This window comes from Panicum virgatum, chromosome 5K (genome assembly GCF_016808335.1).
Source record: "Panicum virgatum strain AP13 chromosome 5K, P.virgatum_v5, whole genome shotgun sequence".
Lineage (NCBI taxonomy): Eukaryota > Viridiplantae > Streptophyta > Magnoliopsida > Poales > Poaceae > Panicum > Panicum virgatum.
The window spans coordinates 36,888,228-36,913,348 of NC_053140.1; the positions used below are offsets into that span (position 1 = coordinate 36,888,228).

Genomic DNA, 25,121 nt, shown 5'->3' on the forward strand with positions numbered 1-25,121 from the left:
AAAATTTAAAATCTATGTTGGGGACACCACCTTCGGTCTGGTCGCCGAAGGTGCGCGAAGATAGGGCAGCAAGAACATTGAAGCCAACGGGAGTGAACACAGAAGATTCCTGCCTTCGCTTGTCTTCGGGTCGGAAGACGAAGACTCGCGAGGACCGGTCGACGGGAGCGTCACGGCGAGGAGTAAATAACGGGCCACGTAGCCTTCGCTTGTCTTCGGGTCGGAAGCCGAAGACCCGCGAAGACCGGATGATGTGAACATCGGCGAGGAGTAAGCGACAGGCCGCGTAGTCTTCGTGGAGAAGGCCGAAGATGATTATCTGTAGTTGTAGGCCCGTCTGAGCTGTAGCGCACTGAGCTTGTATTAGGAAAATTACGTGTACGTCCAAGAATATTCCAGGAATATGGCCGTTGTAAGGGTGTAGAAGAGTAAATGTACGTGGGAGGTGTAACACCACCTATAAATACCCCATGTATTGTTCATTGATGGGACATTGAATAGAGAGAACATTTACTATTTGAATCGTGTGCTTGTCCCTTACTGTTGTAGTGTCCGTCTGTTCCGGTGACACTCTCCACCAATAGTTTGGCTCCCACCCGTCAGTTCGATACACCACATGGCAGCGACGAAGAAAAAGGGAACCAACGGAGCCACTTCGGAGGACACGACGACGACGGCCACGGCAACACCTTCGCAGGGCGAAGCAGCAGCAACACAGGCGAATGGGACCAGCAGTGACGGCGTCTCCATCGATGCCCTCGCAGACGGCCGGCTTGAAGTCAACCTTCTGGACATCGGCGTCTCAGCCGAAGACATTGCGGCGATGCGTCGCATCGACGCCCGCATCGAAGAGGCACGAAGAGCTCAGCAGCAGGCCTTGGAAGCAGAGCCTTCGGAGAGACAAATGATAACAAGAGCGAAGGGGAAGGAGACCATGCTCACAGAAGCAGAGCGTCAAGAGCAGTACAACAAGTTGAGGGAGGAGGAGCTTCGCTACAAGGCGCTGCAGGAGAAGTTCCATGCACAGCGGCTGCAGCTCGAGAAATTGCAGGCACCACCACCACCACCACAACAGAAGGAGATGATTGTGGTCAACCCGCGGCAGCATGAACCACCAAGGCTCCGCCCAAAGTTCGTGCTGGTCGAAGAGATCTCTGACCATTCTGAGTCAGACGGCGAAGAGCACTACCGTAGAAGGCATCAAAGAATATCACCATTGTCCAAAGAGCTGGAGGAGGTGCAGTGGCCTCATCGCCTCAACCCAGCAATATTGCCGCAGTTCGATGGGGAGTCAGATCCCGAAGAGTTCCTCCTCAAATACGAAGCCACCATAGAAGCATCAGGAGGAGGTACCGCGTGTAAAGCGAAGGCGCTCGTCCTCGCATTGAAGGGCTTGGCGCAGCGGTGGTACGCAAACATTCCACCAGGAACCATTTTGTCTTGGAAGCAGCTTCGCTTCGAGTTATGTGCAAGTTTCCGCGCCGTGAGGCCCGATGAAGTCACATCCTGTGATTTTCACGATCTCAGGCAAGGAAGCATGACCTTGCAAGAATATCTTCAGAGTGTCATGAAACTTCGCGCAAGAGCACCAAATGTTGCCGACCAAAGCATCATCAATTCGGTGGTAAAGGGGATCAACCTAGGACCATGCGGAGAATATATATCCCGGCGCAAGCCGAAGACAGTAAAGAAGCTGTTCGAGATAATGCAAGAATATTGCATATCCGACCGTGCAAAGAGAAGAAGGCTTGAGGAGAAGAGCGAGCAGAAGAAGTCACGAAGCAGCGAGAGGTCCCACTCAAAACCGTGGCACGCAGATGAGCCGAAGCACAAAAGAACGGTGAACAATGTTTCCGAAGAAGAACCCCGAGAGCCCAGACACCATCACCGGGCGAAAGGCGAGAGGGACCGCCATGAGGAAAGGCCCAACTGCGATGATCGTCACCATCGCGAGGAACGATACAACAAAAGCCGAAGAGACAACGGCGGTCGAAGGGAGAAAATTCCGTTCTGTTTTTTCCACGGCAAAGACAAAGACCATTGGACAAATGAATGCCCCTTCGCCATTGAAAGAAAAGAAGAGTTTGATCGGCAGAATTCCCAGCCAGTGAAGCCAGTCAATCATACCTCGCAGTTGCCATCACAGTCTTCGGCGACGGCAACCACATGGGCTCCTACGCCAAATTGGCCGGTGTCATACCTGGTCTTCAACTACAATCCACTACCGTATGCGCCACCTTCGCAACAATCAGTACCGATGCTACCACCTCCGCAGTATAGTCAAACATGGTCGAGGAGCTCTGTAAGGATCGATGGACCAAGAGGGGGGGGGTGAATTGGGCCTTTTTCAATTTCTAAAACACAATAAAGCAACCTTAACCTATGCAATGCTAGTAAGGCACCAATTCACCAACCGGATAACTAAGCTAGCTACACAAGCTAAGAAAGAGGTAACGAGAAGTAAAGCCTAGCAAGGTAGAGCTAAGTTATGATCTCTAAGTCAAGCACATGAATAAATTGCATGAAAGAAAATGCTTGAATAAAGAGAGTGGACAAGAGACGACCGGATTTTTTCCCGTGGTATCGATGTGTTGGCACACACCCCTAATCCACGTTGTGACACTCACAAAGAGTCTTGTCACCTCCCAAGTCACCAAGACGAGGGCGCTCACTAAGAGTCTCCGTTCACCATCCCGGCGTGGTGGAGATCAAGCCACGTACAATCTTCTTCTCCGGGCTCCCACAATCCTTGGCAAGCTCCGCGAGAAACACCTCGATCACCAAGATCGCCTAGGTGATGCCAATCACCAAGAGTAACAAGCTAAGGCCTTCACTTGAGCAAGAACCGATCACCAAGAACGGATGCACACAAGCTTCTCTCTACTCAAGTCCTTAATCTTGCTTCTTGATTGATTGGATGAACAAGTATGTGAAAGATGAAGCTCAAGGTGGCTCTTGACTATATTATGAGTGTTTGGATGTTGCCTGGTGTCAAGAGTAGCAAAATGACCCATTGGAGGGGTATATATAGGCAGCTCACACTAATAGAGCCGTTGGAGAAAAGCTGCCAGAAAACTGCGTAGCGCCGGTTAATCCGACGTACCTCCAATAGTCAGCGTCGGTTTAACCGATGAATGTAAACTACCCCTTCTGAAAACTAGCCGTTACAACTTGGGCAGATTAACCGACGTATCATCGGTTTAACCGGTGAGTGTAGTTGTCCTCTGATCAACTGAAAAACCAAGTCTCTGGACAACTGCACCGACGTTAACTCAAAACAATCGTCGGTTTAACCGGTGAGTACAACTTCAGAAATTCCTGGAAAAACTATCTCACTGGTCAATTGCACCGACGTCTCAATTCAAACATCGTCGGTTTAACCGGTGTATAGAACCTTGAAACACCCTGGAAAAACCAACTCTGGACTAATGCACCGACGTTCAATTCAAACGCGTCGGTTTAACCGGTGTATTGACTTGTCCAGACTCTGCTGACTTCGTTTAACCGACGTATAGAAAATTGGAGTCGTCGGTTAAACCGGTGTATAGACTTTTTCCTGATTTTGCCTTTTCTGATTTGAGTCTTGAATGAAATCTAAATATTCTTGAGATATAAGTTGAGAACCACTTATTTGAACTTCTGAAAACCTGAGTGACCATAGTGTGCATCCATTTTTGATTGACCATGTCCATGCTCAAGTTACTTGGCCTTAACCCCTCTTAATAGTGCGATCACTACAAAACTATAAAACCTATACTAACCTAAGTGTCCTTCTCAACCTTATGACACTTAGGACTAGAAAGATCCTTAGTCTTGACATATAATTGAGTTGAATACCGAGATCGCCTTTTTGAATAATGAAATTGAGGGGCCTCTTTTGACATATGACCAAATGAGCGATAATGATCTATTAAGCTGCACAAACTCATTAGTCACAATAATGGTTGTCATTAATCACCGAAACATACCTTGAGGGCCAAGATGCTTACAAGCTCCACGCCACAGTCTTACGACCCGACAAGTTTACCCCCACCTCCGAAGCTCAAGCTGGGGCAGATATCAGAGCGAGCAAGCGACACGCCCTCCGGCAGTAGGGTTAACATCATCAACGCCATCTCCGGAGGGTCAAACAAACCAGTGTTGGAGATGAAGAGGCAACGCAAAGAATACTTCAGAACTGTCTCTCATGTGAGTGAAGGCAGATGCTTCCGAACAACTTGGTCGCATGTCCCAATATCTTTCACGCAGGCAGACCTTCGGCTGTAACACTACCCACATAATGACCCCCTCGTCATAAGGGCAAATATCGGCAAGAATTCAGTGCACTTCGCATGAAATGATGTAGGGAGAATCTTGGTTGACAATGGGAGCTCTGCAGATATCCTCGTGTGGCAGTGCTTTGTCAAAATGGGTTTCACAGAAACAACATTGAATAAGTCGCAATATCCGCTCATTGGCTTCGGAGGCAAGAGAATCGAAGCTCTGGGAAAGATAGAGCTCAATGTCATGTTCGGCGAAGGTGCAGCACAGAGAACCAAAGCGATAACCTTCGATGTGGTTGACATAAACTACAACTACAACGCCATCTTCGGCCGCAACACCTTGGTCAAATTCACAGCAGTAATCCATCAGTCGTATCTATGCATGAAGCTGCCTACGGCAGGAGGAATTGTCACAGTCTACAGCAACCAGGAAGAAGCAAGAAGATGCGAAGACAATGCATCAACCGCAAACAAGAATGCCCATGTCATTGAAACACCAGATGAGGACAATGAGGCTGCAAACAATGAAGAGCCAGAGAAATCAGGGGGAGTATCCCCGGCGGAGCACACGAAGAAGGTTCCATTGTACGAAGATGTGCCCGACCGAATGGTGATCATCGGAAAAGGGCTTGAAGAGTCCGAGGAGGCCAGACTTATACAGTTTCTCCGCAACAATCAAGATGTGTTTGCTTGGTCCTCCTCGGATCTACGAGGGGTCAGTCGAGAGGTCATCGAGCATGAGCTCAGGGTGAACCCAAAGGCAAAACCAGTAAAGCAGGGCCAAAGGACAATGTCTGAAGAAAGGCAGAAGGCGGCTCAAGCCGAAGTACAAAAATTGCTGGACGCGGGCGTTATCTGTGAAGTCCAGTACCCGGAGTGGCTAGCAAATGTTGTCATGGTACCGAAGAAGAACGGGAAGTGGCGAATGTGCATTGACTTCACAATCTTGAACAAGGCGTGACCGAAGGACGAATACCCACTACCACTAATTGACACCCTGGTCGATGCAGCAGCTTGCTCGGAGATGCTCAGTATGTTGGATTGTTTCTCAGGTTACCACCAGATATTCATGAACAAGTCAGACGAAGAGAAGACTAGTTTTACCACCCCCTTCGGGACATATTGCTACGTGAGAATGCCAGAGGGCCTCCGCAATGCCAGATGCACTTTTAACAGAATGATCAAGAAAGTACTGGGAGATCAACCGGGAAGGAACATCTCCGCATATGTCGACGACGTTATTGTCCGAAGCAGGAAGAAGGAGGATCATATCCAGGACCTTCGCGAAACATTCGCGAACCTTCGCCGTCATGGTCTGAAGCTGAACCCGGAGAAATGTGTCTTTTGGGTCCGAAGAGGCAAATTATTGGGATGCATGATCACCGAAAGAGGAATTGAGGCAAATCCGGAGAAGATAGAAGCCATCAGGCGGATGAAGCCGCCAACTACAAGAAAGGGGGTGCAAAAGTTAACAGGCAGGTTGGCTTCGCTTAACCGATTCATATCAAAGTCTGCGGAGAAGTGCCTTCCATTTTTTAAGGCGCTGAAAGGCCCAGGCAACATGGAATGGGGCGAAGAGCAAGCGAAGGCTTTCAAAGACCTAAAGCAATATATTGAAAAATTGGCAGTCATGTCCAGTCCGTCAGAGAAAGCAGATTGCTATTGTACATCTCCACATCAGGCGCAGCCGTAAGTGCTGCTCTCGTCGAAGAGCGCACAATCGAAGGCGCATTGACACAGGTGCCTATATACTTCGTTTCCGAAGCCCTAAATGGGTCAAGATGGCGTATGCGGTGGTCATGGCAGCACAGAAGCTTCGCTACTACTTCCAGAGCCACAAGATCAAGGTCCCAACCTCCTTTCCACTTCGGGACATGTTTGAAAACAGAGAAGCCTCCGGCAGAATAGGCAAATGGGCTACGCAGTTAGCCGAACACACCATTGACTTTGTCTCCAGGTCAGCAATCAAGTCGCAGGTCTTGGCAGATTTCATCGCCGACTGGACCCCAACCACACCTTCGCAAGAACAGCCGAAGATAGAAACAATATGGCAGCTTGAGTGCGATGGGGCTTACCAGAGAGATGGAGCAGGAGCTTCGGCAGTATTGACAGCACCTTCGGGTACACAGCTGAAGTACGCAGTCAGACTTGACTTCAAGGGATGCACCAACAATGTCGCATAGTACGAGGGCCTTCTCTTGGGTCTTCGCAAAGCAAGAGCGCTGGGCGCGCGAAGATTGTCGATCAGGTCAGATTCAGAGTTGATCTCAGGCCAAATCAACAAGTCCAACAGAGCTCTCAAGCCGGAGTTGGCGAAGTACTTGGCAGCAGTGCGAAGCATGGAGAAATACTTCCTCGAGTCCAGTATCCGCAGTTTCTCTAGAACGAAGAACAAGCAGGCCGATCAACTGGCAAAGGCAGCAGCACAGTTCGATCCTTTACTACCGGATGTATTCTTCGAAACTTTAAAGTAGGCCTCCGTCAATTGTGCCGAAGAACCCGCCAAATTCATCAACGCCATAACCAGCGAAGATTGGAGGGCTGCAATCATGGCATACCTTCGCGGACACTTCGTCCCGAAGGACGAAAAGGAAGAAAAAAGAATGGCACTTCGTGCCAGGAACTACAGAATCATAGGCGAAGAGTTATACCGAGGTGGAGTCTGCGCACCACTCCTAAAGTGCATTTCACGCGAAGAGGGCAAACAGCTGCTTGAAGAGATACATGCAGGGATGTGTTCTTCGCACATAGCAACGAGGGCCCTGGTAAGCAAAGCTTTCCGCGAAGGATTTTATTGGCCCTCAGCTGTGGCGGACGCTCACGATGTGATGGAACCCGCTGGGGTTTGCTCCCGATCTTTCGATGAGAGTGGGGGATAACTCGATTTGAGGAGGATCGACGTTGTGCTGCCCGACTACAACACCACAAGGGCTGCGCTGCGCCTTAGCGACAGTTACACCGCCTCCAATTTGTGTTGTTCTTGCTGTGCCAAGAACAACCTTGAACCTGCAAGCAAATCGAAGAACAAGCAAGAACAAGTGGACAAGCAAACAGCACACAGACCTTGCCCAAAGGATAAATCTGATACACACGAAGTTGGGGTTCTGAATCAAGCAAATCGGGTGGTCTAATCGACACACGCGTTTACAAGGAAGTAGCAGCAGCTAAACTTACAACCAAACAAAACCCAAGTCTCAAATGGTGGCTGCTGGTGGTTTATATAGGTGGGGGAGCAGCCAAGAGGCGTGGGGGGTGTAAACCCTAACTTAAAATGGGCCCCTAGTGGGCTGAACTAGATACAAGGGCCTCAGCCCAAGACTGGAAGACTGAACGTCATTTTGGCGATTCTGCTTAGCTCCTTTGGAATTTCATCTTGAGGTTGGATCCATCTGAAAGTAGACTTCAGGAGCTTTCCAACAAGTACTCATGGGCTTCAAACAATATTCAGAGCTAAGAGTTATGGCCTTCCGAAGTTGCCCCTTCCTGGAGGTCCGAACTGGTATGGTCCGATCTGATCATCCACACTCGCTTTCTTGTGTTTGCTCTCCCTCCAATCTGGTTCATGTCCCAAGTTCCTAAGAATAAGAAAAGCATCACAAGAATTTAGTAGTACCCCATTCATGGATGATGGTTTATGGACAGCGAGGAACGAGTTTACCTGATAATTTAGCTCTCGTGCACGAGCTCTTGTCATTGGTCCTTGCTGCGTAGTAGGCATGGGTGTATCATTGGGAGGGATGTCCTCATCATCCTCCCCTTCTTGCATTTGAGTCATCCTCGACTCAAGTTCATCTTCCTCACCCAAATATGGTTTCAAATCTGTAATGTTAAATGTGGGGCTAACCTCAAAATCTGCAGGCAACTCAAGTTTGTATGCATTATCATTGATCTTAGCTACAACTTTAAAAGGGCCATCAGCTCTCGGAAGCAACTTTGACTTCCTCAAATCAGGAAACCGATCCTTTCTCAAGTGCAGCCAAACCAAATCACCTGGTTCAAAAGTGACATGCTTCTTTCCTCTGCTACCAGCAAGTTTATATTTAGCATTTATGGTTTCTATGGTCTCCTTTGTGGTCTCATGCATTTTCAACATCAACTCACCACGTTGTTTAGCATCAAAATTCAATCTCTCAGAAGTTGGTAGAGGCAGCAAATCAATAGGGGCTCGAGGCACAAAACCATAAACAATCTCAAAAGGGCTCTTTTTAGTAGTAGAATGTTGTGAACGGTTGTAAGCAAACTCAACATGAGGCAAACATTCTTCCCACATTTTTATGTTCTTTTTCAAAATAGCCCTAAGCATGGTAGATAAAGTTCTATTCACAACCTCAGTTTGTCCATCAGTTTGGGGATGACATGTAGTGGAAAATAGCAGCTTAGTACCTAATTTAGCCCACAAAGTTCTCTAAAAATGACTAAGAAATTTTGCATCACGATCTGAAACAATTGTGTTTGGCACACCATGCAAACGAACAATTTCACGAAAGAACAAATCAGCAACATGAGTAGCATCATCGGTCTTATGACATGGTATGAAATGTGCCATCTTAGAAAATCTATCCACAACCACAAAAACACTATCCCTCCCCTTCTTTGTTCTAGGCAGTCCTAAAACAAAGTCCATTGAAATATCCTCCCATGGTGCATTTGGAACAGGTAGAGGCATGTACAAACCATGAGGATTAAGGCGTGACTTAGCTTTTTGGCATGTTGTGCAGCGAGCAACAAATCTCTCCACGTCCCTCCGCATCTTGGGCCAAAAGAAATGATCAGCAAGGATGTCTTCTGTCTTCTTCACACCAAAGTGTCCCATCAGCCCTCCTCCATGTGCTTCCTGCAGTAATAACAAATGCACGGAGCTAGCTGGAATGCATAGCTTGTTAGCTCTAAAAACAAACCCATCAGTTAGGACAAATTTGTTCCAAGTTTTCCCCTCCTTACAGTTCAGCAACACATCCTTAAAATCATCATCATGAGCATATTGTGCTTTAATCGTTTCCAAGCCGAAAATTTTGCAATCAAGTTGGGACAGCATAGTGTAACGCCTAGACAAAGCATCAGCAATGACATTCTCCTTCCCTTTCTTGTGTTTGATGACATAAGGGAAAGATTCAATGAATTCAACCCATTTAGCATGCCTACGATTCAGTTTTGCTTGACTTCGAATGTGTTTTAAGGACTCATGATCAGAATGTATAACAAACTCTTTGGGCCACAAATAGTGCTGCCAAGTTTCCAAAGTTCGAACTAAAGCAAGCAATTCCTTATCGTAAGTAGAATAGTTCAAGCTAGGTCCACTCAATTTCTCACTGAAATATGCTACAGGCTTACCATCTTGCAGCAGCACGCCACCCAACCCAATTCCACTAGCATCACATTCAAGTTCAAATGTTTTATTGAAATCTGGAAGTTGGAGCAAGGGTGCATGAGTTAACTTATCTTTGAGCACGTTGAAAGCATCCTGTTGAGCTGCAGCCCAAGTGAAGGTTGTACCCTTCTTAGTGAGTTCATGCAACGGGGCTGCAATGGTGCTAAAGTCCTTCACAAAGCGACGATAAAATCCAGCAAGTCCTAGAAAGCTTCGCACTTGGGTGACCGTTGTGGGAACCGGCCAGCTGTGAATGGCTTCAACCTTGGCTTGATCGACTTGAATTCCCTGCGGTGTCACAACATAGCCAAGAAAAGAGACTCGATCTGTGCAAAAGGTGCACTTCTCAAGGTTACCAAACAAACGTGCATCACGGAGAGCATCCAAAACAGCACGCAAATGATCAAGATGGTCTTCTAGTGATTTGCTATAGATCAGAATGTCATCAAAATATACCACAACAAATCTGCCAATGAAAGCGCGTAAAACTTCATTCATTAATCTCATGAAAGTGCTGGGTGCATTAGTGAGACCAAAAGGCATGACTAACCACTCATATAGACCGAATTTAGTTTTAAACGCTGTTTTCCATTCATCTCCTAACTTCATGCGAATCTGGTGGTAACCACTACGCAAATCAATTTTCGAGAACACAATTGAGCCACTCAATTCATCAAGCATATCATCTAGCCTAGGGATAGGATGACGATATCTGATAGTTATGTTATTAATCGCTCGGCAATCTACACACATGCGCCAAGATCCATCTTTCTTAGGAACCAAAAGGATAGGAACAGCGCAGGGGCTCAGGGACTCACGCACGTAACCTTTGTCGAGCAATTCTTGCACTTGGCGCTGAATTTCTTTAGTTTCTTCAGGGTTGGTCCTGTATGGTGCACGATTGGGCAAGGAGGCCCCGGGAATAAGGTCAATCTGGTGCTCAATCCCACGAATTGGTGGCAGCCCCGGTGGCACCTCCTTTGGAAAAACATCCGCATACTCCTGCAAAAGTTTAGTGACAACAGGGGGCAAGGAAAGAGGTATGTCCTGAAGTGAAAACAAGGTTTGTTTGCAAATCAAGGCATAGCAAACAGCAGTGGTAGTATCAATCTCATCCAAATCAGATTTAGTAGCAATGAAACATGCCCCTTTCAGCTTGATCTCATTTCTGTTATCATGAACAGATTTGGCACTTCTCTTTTTGTGCTTCTCAAGTTCGTTTGCCACAATCTGATTTTCACTTTTAGCCTGTTCCTGATTCTTCATTTTACTAGCTCTAGTAAGTTCATCTTTTAAAATTGCTTCAGGAGACATTGGATGCAACACAATCCTTTTATCATGGTGTTGAAAGGAATACTGATTTGATCTACCATGATGCATAGAATCTTTATCAAATTGCCATGGCCTTCCTAGCAGAATACTACATGCTTGCATTGGCACAACATCACATTCAACAACATCTTTATAGGATCCGATGGCAAGATTAATTCGCACAAGTTTTGTTACCTTTGCCTTACCGGTGTTATTCAGCCATTGAATGCAATATGGATGCGGGTGTGGTTGGGTGGTAAGCGCAAGCTTCCCCACCATGTCGCTGCTGGCCAAGTTGTTGCAGCTACCTCCATCGATGATCACTCGACACGAACGCTCTTTGATGACACACTTTGTTTGGAACAATGTGTGCCGCTGATTTTGCTCCGCTTTCTCCATTTGTGCGCTCAGCACACGCTGCACAATTAGGCTCTCATAGCGGTCGGCTTCAGCTGCATTAATATGTTCTTCCGAGCAGCCCTCACTTCCTGCATGGTCAGCCGCAAGCAATGCAAGTATATCTTCATCAAGTTCACTAGCAGATGAGTACTCACCATCATTTTTTACCACCAAAACACGCTTGCTTGGGCAGTCACGCATGACATGTCCAAATCCCTTGCAGCGGTGGCACTAAACATCTCTTGTTCTACCTGTGGATGCCACCGATGAAGTGGTTGCAGCAGGTTTTTGCGTTGTCTTTGCTGCTGAATTTGCAGGGTTGTCACGAGGCTTGTCGCTAGAAGGTGGGGCTGCTGTTCGAGCTGACGATGAATAAGGTGCAGCAACACGTCCAGTTGATGGAATGCTTGAGCGGGGCTGCGTGGAAAAATTCCTCCCTGCAGAAATGTTAGTCCTGGTACTTGCACGTCGTCCCTACACTTCCCTTTCAGCTTTGCAAGCAAGATGGAACAAACGGGTTATGTTAGTGTACTCTTTATAAGCAAGGATGTCCTGAATTTCCCGGTTTAACCCGCCCAAAAATCTAGCCATAGCAGGTTCCACATCCTCCTCTAAATTGCAGCGTAGCATGCCCATTTGCAGCTCTTGATAGTATTCTTCTACACTTTTAGTACCTTGTTTTAACTGCTGCAGCTGGTTTAAAAGATCACGTGCATAGTAAGATGGAACAAATCTAGCCCTCATGATCCGTTTCAAAGCATCCCAAGTTTGTGGCATGTTATTAGGATTTTTCTTGCCATGTTCTATCCACCAAACGGAAGCAAAATCAGTGAATTCACTAGTTGCAGCCCTAACACATGCATTTTCAGGAAAATCATGACAAGTAAACTTTTGTTCAACAGCCATCTCCCAAGTAAGATAAGCATCCGGATCATATTTACCATCAAAAGAGGGTATCTTAAATTTTATCTTACTAAAAGCAATGTCATTGTTATGTACCTCATGTGGACGCTGTCCACCCATACCTCGACGGTTACGACGTAGACGTCGCTGGGCTTGATCCTCAACTTCGGTGTCAGCAGCATAATCAGCACCTGAATTTTCTGCGCCGTCATCATTCTCTTGGCCACGTCCTCTATGCTGATCATTCATCTTCGCGTGGAGCTCATCAAAGCGCCTTAGAAGAGCAGCGAGACTCTTGTCCACGCGAGCAACCGTCGTCTCCAAACCTGCAAGCTTGGTGTTGTTGGAAATCTGTGCGGCCTCCATTTGCCCAATCTTCTCATTTATCACCTGCAAATCATTATCAATTCCCAAGGTGTACTCCCTCACTTGCTTTTGAAAATGCTGTACGATGCCTTTGGTGCGAGGTGTAAGCAGGCCTCCACCATCCTCATCCTCACTCCCTGCACCTGCCATGGTTAGCTTGCAGCAAACAAAGTCACAAGAAGTTGCCTACCAACTAAAGGAAATAGGTGGTGGAACACTATATGTTCACTCACACTTGTCCATTCAAGTTCTTACATGTTCTTACCAAGCAAGGTAGGAGGTGTCGGCAGCCAGCAAGAACAACACAAATGGTTGCACAAGCACAACCTCGTGATGTAGTAGATAATTTGTGGAGCTATAGGTGGCTGCAAACAAAACAAATCAAGGTACAGCTAGAACCACATTAGTCAAAGCAAGTTGAATAGACATTCATTAATGGTCCTATGCTGGTCCTAGTGCCAAATCAAGCTAGAGACGTGAGCCTGAACACAAATGTTGTCACACACCAAGACAGCAAGGAATGCAAGAAAACAACAGCTCTATTCCCTTCACTTTTTTTTTCTCTTCTCTTCTCTTTTTTTTTTTGCTCTTTCTTTTTCAGGGGCTAAAACTCTTTTGAAAACCCAACAATCCAAACAAAGGGATTGCTGCACACAACTCCTTTGAAATCAGTTCCAACGTCTCAACTTTCAGACAGCAGGTCGCGAATCTCAAGTGCTATTGCGACGAGCTCAGAAGGAGTTAGGGAGCAAATTTAGATCCGTTGGAAAGAACACGAGATAACCTTTCCAGATTGTATTTAAACATTTGAATCGGACATGTAACACGAGATATAGGACTGTTTTCTTCCAGTGCTCAGATCTGGGAAGATGGATTCGTGGTGGCAGAAATGACAGCGGAAATATGAATAGATTTGGTGGATCTCGTGGTGACTAAAACGTGACCAGAACTCAAAACTCTAAAGATTGAACCACTAAGAACCAGCAACTAGCCCAAACAATGCAACTGAAAACTCAACAAGCAAAGAACTAAGCAGAACAGCAAAAGCTCAAACTTGTTGGTGGGATTTTCAGATCTAGCCTATTTTTGTGTAGTTTTCTGGACTGTAGGTAAAGGAATGGGTAGAATCTCTCACCGAAAAAACCTTGCTCTGATACCACATGATGGAACCCGCTGGGGTTTGCTCCCGATCTTTCGATGAGAGTGGGGGATAACTCGATTTGAGGAGGATCGACATTGTGCTGCCCGACTACAACACCACAAGGGCTGCGCTGCGCCTTAGCGACAGTTACACCGCCTCCAATTTGTGTTGTTCTTGCTGTGCCAAGAACAACCTTGAACCTGCAAGCAAATCGAAGAACAAGCAAGAACAAGTGGACAAGCAAACAGCACACAGACCTTGCCCAAAGGATAAATCTGATACACACGAAGTTGGGGTTCTGAATCAAGCAAATCGGGTGGTCTAATCGACACACGCGTTTACAAGGAAGTAGCAGCAGCTAAACTTACAACCAAACAAAACCCAAGTCTCAAATGGTGGCTGCTGGTGGTTTATATAGGTGGGGGAGCAGCCAAGAGGCGTGGGGGGTGTAAACCCTAACTTAAAATGGGCCCCTAGTGGGCTGAACTAGATACAAGGGCCTCAACCCAAGACTGGAAGACTGAACGTCATTTTGGCGATTCTGCTTAGCTCCTTTGGAATTTCATCTTGAGGTTGGATCCATCTGAAAGTAGACTTCAGGAGCTTTCCAACAAGTACTCATGGGCTTCAAACAATATTCAGAGCTAAGAGTTATGGCCTTCCGAAGTTGCCCCTTCCTGGAGGTCCGAACTGGTATGGTCCGATCTGATCATCCACACTCGCTTTCTTGTGTTTGCTCTCCCTCCAATCTGGTTCATGTCCCAAGTTCCTAAGAATAAGAAAAGCATCACAAGAATTTAGTAGTACCCCATTCATGGATGATGGTTTATGGACAGCGAGGAACGAGTTTACCTGATAATTTAGCTCTCGTGCACGAGCTCTTGTCATTGGTCCTTGCTGCGTAGTAGGCATGGGTGTATCATTGGGAGGGATGTCCTCATCACGATGTGGTTCGCACATGCCTAAACTGCCAAAAGCATGCCCCATACAGCAAATTCCCACCCGACGAGGTGCAGCTACTGCCTCCGGTATGGCCCCTCGCACGATGGGGCATTGATATTGTTGGACCATTGCCTACAGGGAAACTACAAGTATGCCGCTGTGGCGGTAGAGTACTTCTCCAAATGGGTCGAGGCCAAAGCACTCAGGGACGTCACAATTGGAGCCCTACAGAAATTCTTTTGGCAGAACATTGTCTGCCACTTCGGGGTCCTGAAGGAGGTTACAGTGGACAACGGCAAGCAGTTTGACTGCGCAACTTTTAGGGAGTTCACCACTCAACTTGGCACCAACTTATGCTTCGCGTCGGTCTACCACCCGCAGTCCAACGGCGCAGTTGAAAGGGCCAACGGCATCATCTTCTCAGGCATCAATAAAAACATCACCGAGCTGCCGAAGGGGAAATGGGCGGATGAGCTGCCGAGGGTTATATGGTCTCATAGCACAACCGAGTCCAGGACCATGAAGTTCCCCCCTTCAAGCTACTGTATGGCGAGGAAGCCGTAACACCCGAGGAAATCAATCTCAAATCCTGGAGAACAGCCGAAGGGGCAGAAAACGTCGAAGAAGACATCAAGCCCTCAATCGACACAATCGAAGCTGGCAAGATTCAAGCAGCAATCAACTTGGGAAAATATCAAGAAGAAACACGAAGGTGGAAGAATAAGAAAGTGAAGCCCAGAGACATCAGAGAGGGGGACTTGGTGCTTCGAAGAATACCAAAGGCCAAGCAAAAAGGCAAGATGCATAGCAAGTGGGAAGGCCCATTTATCGTCACATCTATGGCAAGGCCGGAGGCCTGCAGGCTCCGCACGCTAGAAGGCACCGAAGAACCTTATTCGTGGAACAAGGATATGCTATAGAAGTACTACGTGTAGGAAATATATAAAGCCACCAGAGGGAAATAACCAAAGGGGCTTGTAGAGCAAATTTTTTCTTTTTCTTTCCATTTTCCATTTTTCCATTTGGGTAAATCTGCACAATGTACCGAAGGGCCCGTACTCTTTTCCTCATGGGGGAAGCTTTCGCGTGTCCACCCAGATGCCGAAGGTGTGAGGTTTTTAACGAGACGGAACCCTATGTAACCCCTTGTGAAATATAAATAAGGCCCCCACAAAAAGAGTCTCGAAGGAATGGGCACATTGCAAAGGCGCCGAAGCGTCTATCCCTCTTCGTCAAAGTGAAGAGGGGAGTCATCGGCGCGAAGTGCAAGCCATAACGTTTGAGAGAAGTAAGCACGAGGCGCAATCCTGCTTAGGGGCTTCGCTCCTCTCAGCTTCACTTCCACAGAAATCAACAAAAATCCCTTTGCATGAAAGCGAAGGGTGGAAAGTCCTATCACGCGAACCTCTCCGGCTAAAGAGCCGAAGGTCCCCTAACAAAGTCCTTACGTGTGAAAGCCTAAGGCGGAAAGTCCTGTCGCGCGAAAGCCGAAGGCTAGGCGCGAACCTCTCCGGCTAAAGAACCGAAGGTCCCCTAACAAAGTCCTTATGTGCGAAAGCCTAAGGCGGAAAGTCCTATCGCGCGAAAGCCGAAGGCTAGACGCGAACCTCTTCGGCTAAAGAGCCGAAGGTCTCCTAACAAAGTCCTTACGTGCGAAAGCCTAAGGCAGGAAGTCCTGTCGCGCGACAGCCGAAGGCACGGCGCGACCTCCCCGGCAAAAGAGCCGAAGAACCCTGTGAAAGTCCTTGCAAGCAAAGCCGAAGGCAAGGCGTGCATAATTAAAACAAGAGGCCGGAGGGGCTAAAACCCACTTCACAGTCATCATCCCTGCCAGTCGAGCGAGGGGGGGTGGCGCTTCGCAAAACAGATACACGCACGACACCGGTGACGATGAACGAACCAAAAGGTGTTTGTAACCTCGCCCGCGCAAAGAGGGGGGTGGCGCTTCGCAGCATACATTTGTGCCCAGTCGAAGGATAAACGCCAAAAAATTACATAATTTATTACACACAAAGTACAGGTTCATTACACAGCAAAGATACACTTTGCGCGAAGGCACGAAGAAATAAATTACATAGTTACATCTGAGGCCTCTTCCTCGAAGACTAGGCGGTCCACCTTAGATATGATCTCCCAGACCACCACATCTATTATTTCTTCAGCTGTCCGTCGAAGAAACGCTTCGAAGTTGTCCCCTGAAACCGAGGGCAACACAAATTAACTAGAGCTCTCGTCGAAGATGCCTTTGCGTCGGTACATAAATTCATGATGTGACAGGGGCTCTTCGTCTATCGGCTCACGAAGACCGGCGGGAGCACTATACGGCCTATCAGTATCGAGAATCCATTTTATTTCATGACGAAGCGCGTGGTCAGCAAGGGTCTTCGCATGTTTCGCTAGATCACGATGAAACTCGGCAAAAAAACGCTTCATATCAGCATTTCGGAGCTCGTAAACGCACACCCTATCCGCCCAAAATTTGTCAAACGAATCGGAAGGGTAACGAGCATGAAACTTCGCCCAAGACGCACCAGAGACATAAAAATTCCTTCGTTGCAGAATGCGAGGAAGCACGCCTTCGGTCACCTGTGCAGGGGCCAACGCAGGGTCCTGCACAGACACCGAAGGTGTTAGTCTCCTAAAATGATAATTACAATACAAAAGTGGACGATCACACGACCACGGCCCTCACACCTCGCCAGCTGCAGGGTGGGAGGAGCCCCCCATGGTTCGGTCTTCGGGCACCGGGGCTCCACATCCGACATTTCCTCCCTCACAGCCCGCTCCTTCGCCATCATCCTCGCCGGAGGGCGGCGTAGCGGCTCCGCCGGCGCGGTCGCCACCACCTTCAGCAGTAGCAGGTGGCGCTTCAGCAAGGATGGGCTCCGCAATAGCTTCGGCTTTGGCTTGGAGCTAAAAAGCACGAAATATCAATGATGTTAAGATACATTTTAGGGCGAAGAAAAGGAGCGTAAAAAAGAAGACAAGAAACCACCTGAGCCTTCATCTGTTCAACCTCGCGACGAACGATCGCATGGCCTTCGCCCTTGAAGAAATGGTCCATTAAATTTTTAGCAATGTTCTTCGCCAGAGCGGGCAGCACCTCCGGGCGAACAACATCTTCTCCGGGCCAGGGAAAACCCTCGTCGCGGAGGCAACGGAGCTGGGCCTTTGTCACAGTGCTGGCGCCGGCAGCTTCGGAAGGGAACAAGCTGTACACCGCAGCACTGAGCATGCGAACGGCAACAACAGCGCTTATATCCTCGTTGAAATGAGCCCCTGTGTCCAGCATAGCAATACATGAGCGGAGCCACTTGAAGAAGTCGTCCACCCCGACAGTGCCATCCGAATAGATGTCAGGAGCATCAAGCCCGTATTTCTTCAGGAAATCTGGAAGCTCTTTCTAAAGCTTGGTCGCCCCAGCCCTCATCGACTCCTTGAATGAGTGAAAACGTTTGTGCATAAGAGCCCGCCGTTTTTCGGCGTCTTCGGCGAGCAACTTAGTAGCCTTCGCCGAATCCTCTGCCTTCACCGCCCGATCAGCTATCGCCAGCAGCTCCGTGGTGAGGGTCGCCTTTTCTTCGCAAGATTTGTTGAGGCGTCGTTGTAGGGCCTCTTTTTCTTTCTCCAGAGCGGCCACCTTCGCCTCCATATCTGCGACGGCAGCCTTTGAGCTCTCTTCGGTCGCCAACTGCCGAGCGACACAGCGCGCAGCCACGAAGGCCTTTAGTGACAAATCCTGTGCACTCTCCAGCATGTTTGTCAGCCCACTCACCATCAAGTCTTTTTTCCATTAGTGGAAAACAAAACGAGCCACCCGCCTTCGACAGCAGTTCACGCTCACGGTCCCGGCTCTCAAAACGAAGGGACTTGACGATGTTGCCGCCAAGACGCACAGCCGTGGGCTTCGCTCCAAGCTCTGCGACAGCAGCTTCGGGGTCAGCGTTGCGGATAAAGATGTTGTTGCTGTCCGACGTGCTGCTCGATTCTTCGCCACCACTCCCCTTCGTCCCAGAGCTGGACGCCGTGTTCTGTTTCTCGGCATCTTTGCCGGAGGCCGAGGCTTCGCGCGGTGCAGGCGAGCGACAGGGGGAGTCGACGACAATGTTCACCTCCTCGTCGCCTACTTCATCATCGCTCTCCACAGCGGTGCTGAACTCAAGGTCCAGGCTTGGGGGGTCCGCCTTTAGGGGTGTCACCTCCTTAGGAGCAGCGAAGGGTGGCTCCTCGATAGTGGGGCGGTTGCTGCTTTCGCTTCCGCCGTCTTCAGAGTCCCCTTTGCTTTGCAGGGGAGACTGGAGCAAGATGGCATCAATGAGCCGGCCCCGTTTCTTCGGCACTGCGGACGAAGACGCTCGTTTCCATTTTGCTTTTTCCAGAGCCTTCGCTTTTTCCGAGCCATATGCAGGGGCGGTGCCCTGGCCCTCAGCGAGTTTCACCTCAGCCAGTCATTGAGGGGCGGAGAGGCCCAAAGCGTGGAACACCCGGTTCTATCGAACTCCACTGAGGTGACTCACCAAAGCTTTATACTCGTCCTTCGAGACCGGTTCGACCATTTCGTCGGCCCGGCTCTCAATTACAACAGGGTCAACTCCTGCAAGGTCGAAGAAGCATAAGATATAAGCAACAAAGCGGGGAGCTAGGTTCTGCAGAGAAGGAAGCGAGGAACGAAAACTCATGATCGGCCCGAAGGTTGAAGGAGGACGCAAAATCAGGTAGGGGAATACCCTCTATCCATTGATCTTCGGTTAACCAGCTGGAGATCGTCCAGCCAGCCCTGACTGGGAAGCAGCTGCACGCGACGAACTCCTTGATGAGATCCCGGGTGCTGAAGGTTTTCGACAACTTCCGGGGCAGTGCGAACAGCGCCTCATCTTCGGCTCGGGCGTGGGAAGGTACTTTTGGCACATCGCCAAGAGCGGCGATGTGGTCGATGACGAGGGGATGGGTCTTCGTCTCTAGATCCAACGCCACTTTGTGATAGAACCAATGGGACGACCAGTCATTGGCCCACTTATTCTTGCTTGCAGTGACTGGACTTGGCAAGTTCTTGTGGAAGGCGAAGGTATAGCAGCCATACTGAGGAATGTCCGATATCTCCGCACCTCCCGTCGTCTGTACAGAAATCTTCTTCGGTTGGTAGTGCACCCTGAAGGCACGCGCGAAGCCTTCGGCACTTGGAGAAAGGCGGCAGGTCTTCGCCAGCCACATGTACAGGTTGAGCCGCACGATCGAAGTGGGAGTCATTTGATGCAAAAATACCTTGAACAGCCGAAAGATGTCAACCACCACGGGGCCGAGTGGCATCCGAAGGCCGGCAATGAATAGATCACGGAAGACAACCACTTCGTCAGCGCGGGGATGAGCGACAGTTTCTCCCGTCGGAGGCGAACAAACGTCGTCCGCGGAGATGAAGCCACGACGAGCTAGGTCATTGAGCAGGGATGGCATCATCTTCGACAGGCCGAGTACGGTGGTCGTAGGCCCTTTTGACTGATCCTTCTTCGGAGCCATATCCGAAGATGCAGCTTGTTCTGAGGTCGCCACTCTTGAAGTGTTGCGTGAAAGGAGTTCGACGAAGAACGAGCTTAGAGAGAATCTTCGCGATGGGAGAAACGAGGAGGCTGTAAAGCAAAATGCGTCAAGAGGTAATACACCCAGCTCGCGGCGCTGCTATTTAAAGGGGGGGCGACCGAGAGAAGCCCAGCACCGGCGGTGCCGCGAGGTGGAAAGACAACCGTGCCCCGCGCTGCACGTCTAAGATTAAGAGACCGGGGGGGGGGGTAACTCTGTCCTTTCAAAGTCTTCGAACCACCACAAGAATTCCCGCCCAATTTTAAAAACTCATAGTTTTGGCGCGAACTAACGGTTTAACCCTGAAAATTTTCCTTCCTCGATGACAGTACAGTTTTTGTAGGTTGACACGGACTGTGCTTCTCCAACTACTATCGCGGCGCCCAGCCCGAAGGGTGGCGCTTTGGGACGCCGACCGCGTCCACGGGATCGAAGCCGCGTCCCTCTCGAGGTTCGGACCGAGGCTCCGAGGGGCTACTGTTGGGGACACCACCTTCGGTACGGTCGACGAAGGTGCGCGAAGACAGGGCAGCAAGAACATTGAAGCCAACGGGAGTGAACACAGAAGATTCCCGCCTTCGCTTGTCTTCGGGTTGGAAGACGAAGACTCGCGAGGACCGGTCGACGGGAGTGTCACAGCGAGGAGTAAATAATGGGCCACGTAGCCTTCGCTTGTCTTCGGGTCGGAAGCCGAAGACCCACGAAGACCGGACGATGCGAGCATCGGCGAGGAGTAAGCGACAGGCCGCATAGTCTTCGTGGAGAAGGCCGAAGAGGATTATCTGCAGTTGTGGGCCCGTTTGAGCTGTAGCGCACTGAGCTTGTATTAGGGAAATTACGTGTACGTCTAGGAATATTCCAAGAATATGGCCGTTGTAAGGGTGTAGAAGAGTAAATGTACGTGGGTGGTGTAACGTCACCTATAAATATCTCCTGTAATGTTCATTGATGGGACATTGAATAGAGAGAGAACATTTACTACTTGAATCGTGTGCTTGTCCCTTGCTGTTGTAGTGTCCGTCCGTTCCGGAGACACTCTCCACCAACAATCCACTTAATCATTTGAAATTTGATTTGTACATATGAAAATTATCGAGTATATTATAAATTATGTGAAAATAAATAAAAACTTTAATTTTTTTTGCTCAAATTTTGCCGTTTGTAATAAACTTCAAATTTTGCTATAGAACCTAGACTCACAAAAATTTCCTAGTGATATACCTCTAATATGCGTCACATAATTCAAATTTTGTCAAAGATGGAGCTCATCTTGATGCCTTAAAAATTCAATGAATTTTGAATTTTTTTCTTTAAAATTTTAATTTTCAAATTTCTTTAGGTTTAAACTTTTCAAAATTAGGTTCTTTGTACTCTTCTCTACCACTATGCTAATTTCTATGATTTTTGAATCACGTTTGATGCTTCAATTAAGTGAAAAAAGAGATAAGGGAGAAAAATCTATATAAAAAAATGTAAAACTGCCGTGGGAGATAAAACAAATGGTTCTAATAGCTGGGGGATGCTGGATACCTAGTTTTGCAGTTGACGGAGGGAAATTAGACTTTTGCGATAGTTAAGGGAGGAAAACTAGACTTTTTTTTCTTATTAGAATCCTAGGTTTGCTTTACAGAAATGCAATGACAACGTCTCTCTGGGTTGGATAACTTGGTTCAATCAAATACACAACACCAGACATTCCCTTTTCAAAAGGCCCCTTTTTTTTAAAAAAAAGTTAGTTCCAACATGTATTGTGGTTTATATAATCGAACGACTGATCCACTTGCAAGCTACGTGGTGTTCGGTTCGAGGAACGAAATGGTCCACCGTTGTTTTGGTCCGTAAGTTTTTTGTTGTTTTGAGAAATGGAATGGGTGGTTGATCTATCACTACTCATCCCCACAAGCACATGATTAATAATTACTATAAGCATTAGGGATGGGCCATCCCGCAAAAAAATCATAACGATATATTCATACTGGTCCATCTCATCTACAATGAGGCGATTCCTCAAACTAGATATATACCCCCTTAGCGAACGACGTTGACCGAAAAGAAAGGCTAGAATGTATCTTTTACGTAAAGAAAACTTTACTAGAGGTCAATATGTATTTAGTAGAGATAAAAAGACATTTAACTGAGAACTATTTGTTAGAGGTAAAAAACTATTTATCAGACAAAATGTTGACTAAAGAACACTTTAGCGGATAATTAAAAACATTCTCCGCCAACGGACAATGCTATAGTTTTGCTTTCGATCGTTGTCGGCGTAAAGGGAACGGTGGTCCCTCTAGCCGTGGACAAATCAAGGCTAAGGCTAAGTGGGCTGAAAGGTCATCCTAGTCCATTATCACCAACACAAGACCCCTCCAGGAGGGCCCAATGCTAAGGAGGTCGTGCACCACCAGAGCCTCGGTGATCCCTTCATGGTGTAGGGATTGCCCGTCGACACATTTACTGCGCCAACTTGCTACAGCAGAATGGTGCCCGAGGTCCGAGGATGGCACAGCTTTCTCATAAAAATAACATGATTACGAGAGATGTGCTTACAGAAGGCATCATGGCCTACTCAGGGAAACATCATTCCGGGTCACATCACGTCAAACTGACGACAGACACTGGGGCGGACCGACCACTGTTGTGGCCCGTCATGTCAAGCCGGCCCGGGACAGCGTGACCACCACTACTACAAAAAAAGCATTAACCGTGATCTTTAAAAATAACCTCAGAGGTGAGCACGATTTTGAACCACCTCGGTTAATCCTACGATTAACCGAGGCGGTCATCTTTTATTAACCGAGGTGGTTACAAAAAACCACCTCGCAAAATCGATTAATAGAGGCGGGCGCTTTAAAATGTCAACACATTTACTGCGCCAACGGTTAATATACATAACAGAGGTGGTTGTCTTAAAATGAATGTCTCGGTTAGTTAATTAACCGAGGCAGACATTGTAACTCAACCGGCTCGGTTAATCAGGCCCATCCCGCTGGCCCAAAAAGCCCAGTTACAAGCACACCTATATATACTAGACTTAGGGTTTCTCACTCAGTTGCTCTCCTCCCTCTCCCTCAGCTTGTCAGCCCGCATCGCCGCCCCTCCTTCCTCTCTCTCTCCCTCCGACTCCCCTTCTCCCTTCTTCTCTAGTGGGTGCGCCAGCCACCTCCCTCCTCTTCTCCTTCCCATGTCGAGCTCCCCCTCCATGGCGTTCTCCTCCTCTGCCTCCTCCACCGCGAGAAACTGCCTTGGACGAGCCCCCCCTCCAGATCTGGGCGGCGGCTGAGGCAGACTGTCAGCGCGTGGAGCCGAGCCCACAGCAGGGCGTGGGGCATGGGCGCGGGCGCGCGGCGACGGCGCTCGGTCTCCCTGACAGCAGCGCGGCAGGCGCCGACGTGCAGTGGCAGCGGGCGGACGCGGCGGGCAGCGACATGCTGTAGTGGCGGGGCGAGCACGACGGCCGAGGCGAGGCCGGCGACGGTCGCGGGATGCGGCGGCGGCCAATGGGCTCAGCGGGTTTTTTCTTTTTCTTTTTAATTTTGTTTATTCCTTTTACCGAGGTAGGCATGGAAATCACCTCCGTTAATGCCACGATTAACCGTGATGTTTGTTTCGAGGTGGTTGCAATAACTGCCTCGGTTAATGTTTTTTTGCCTGCCTTGGTTAAGATTTCTATAACAGTGCACGAGCCCGGACTATGCGCAGTGAAAGACCCCCGGGGATGCAAGTCACAGGATGACCTCAGGGGCACCTCGGGGTCCCTCGGGAAGTGACCCTGGGCGGTGGCAGGCTTGTCCTTCGGGTCTAGGCCCTGCCCAGCAGGCAGGGGTCACTTGTTGGCCGGTGCCCCGCATAGAGCACCGCGTTCAAACCGAAGGAGGTGAGCCTCTCCCCAAATCCTAGAAGAAGGTTATAAATAGGATAAGGGGCCATATGTAAATAGATTGGATCCTCTAAGACCGAAATCACTGTGAAGACACAAAATCCACTGAATACCAAGGGTGTTACGTTTTCGAGCGGTCTGAATCTGTGTGAATCACCAGGTCCCACGATCGTCTCACGGGCAGGGCCTCACTCACCCCTGGTCGAATTTCTAAACGGGGTTCCCTCGAATCCCCGCTAGAGGTATCACCCACCGTCAACCGTTGTGTGCTCTCCTTTTGCGGTAATTTACCTTGAAGGTTCAACTGCTTTTTCAACGGTCTTCATAGGCAATTGGGCTTCACTTCAATATTAGATTATTAGTTAATAAAATGTACTCCCTTTGTCCCAAATCATTAATTGTTTAACATTTCTAGGTACAATTGACCATGCATCGTTTAACATTTATTAGAAAAACTAAAAGTTGAATGAAAGGAGCAGCTGCGATATGATATTCCACTCAAGAAAAGCTCAGTTTCATACCCGCAGCTGGTGGGAGAGACGCGGAACAAAACAGGCGCGCATGATGCATTGTACATCAACCAAGTTTATTTCATATATGATGCATGTGGTCGCCGCCGTTACTGTCATGTGCTTGGTCAGCCGAACACGAGGCCACGAGAGGATCTAATCATCACTACTAGGGATACAAATTAGATATTTTTAGATCACTCGATACCCACTTGCATCCTTAATCAGTGCAATCCGCGGGTAGCTGCTTGTTACTAGTCAATACCAACTCCATAGAAAAACATGCCTCTTTTGATTCAGAACGATTCCACATGAATTAAAATTGCAGAGTCGTCGGGAACTAGCATTACACAGCACACGGTTTTCTTCCCTGCTGATCAAACGGGCAGAGGTTCCCTCATGCTACTACATAGCTAGCTTAGCTGTTCCATTCCAAGTAGCATCGCGAGCAAGCAAGCAGCGCCGCGCC

The 25,121-nt window shown here is 48.4% G+C and overlaps 2 protein-coding genes across 2 annotated transcripts; one reads left to right on the forward strand and one right to left on the reverse strand.

Annotated features, from left to right (window-relative positions):
* Positions 1–7,904: 7,904 nt before the first annotated feature.
* Positions 7,905–14,118, reverse strand: LOC120707236. Its single transcript, XM_039992079.1, has one exon. It carries the CDS (start codon positions 12,757–12,759, stop codon positions 11,815–11,817), a length of 945 nt encoding a protein of 314 aa, XP_039848013.1. The 5' UTR covers positions 12,760–14,118; the 3' UTR covers positions 7,905–11,814.
* A 610-nt stretch (positions 14,119–14,728) lies between these two features.
* On the forward strand, positions 14,729–15,256 carry LOC120709899. Its single transcript, XM_039995526.1, has one exon. The coding sequence runs from the start codon at positions 14,729–14,731 to the stop codon at positions 15,254–15,256; it is 528 nt and encodes a 175-aa protein (XP_039851460.1).
* The last annotated feature ends 9,865 nt before the right edge of the window (positions 15,257–25,121 follow it).

Bases quoted from the DNA above. Each gene is read 5' to 3' on its own strand.
- LOC120709899 (XM_039995526.1), top strand. From the start codon at position 14,729: ATGCCCCATACAGCAAATTCCCACCCGACGAGGTGCAGCTACTGCCTC.
- LOC120707236 (XM_039992079.1), bottom strand. From the start codon at position 12,759: ATGGCAGGTGCAGGGAGTGAGGATGAGGATGGTGGAGGCCTGCTTACA.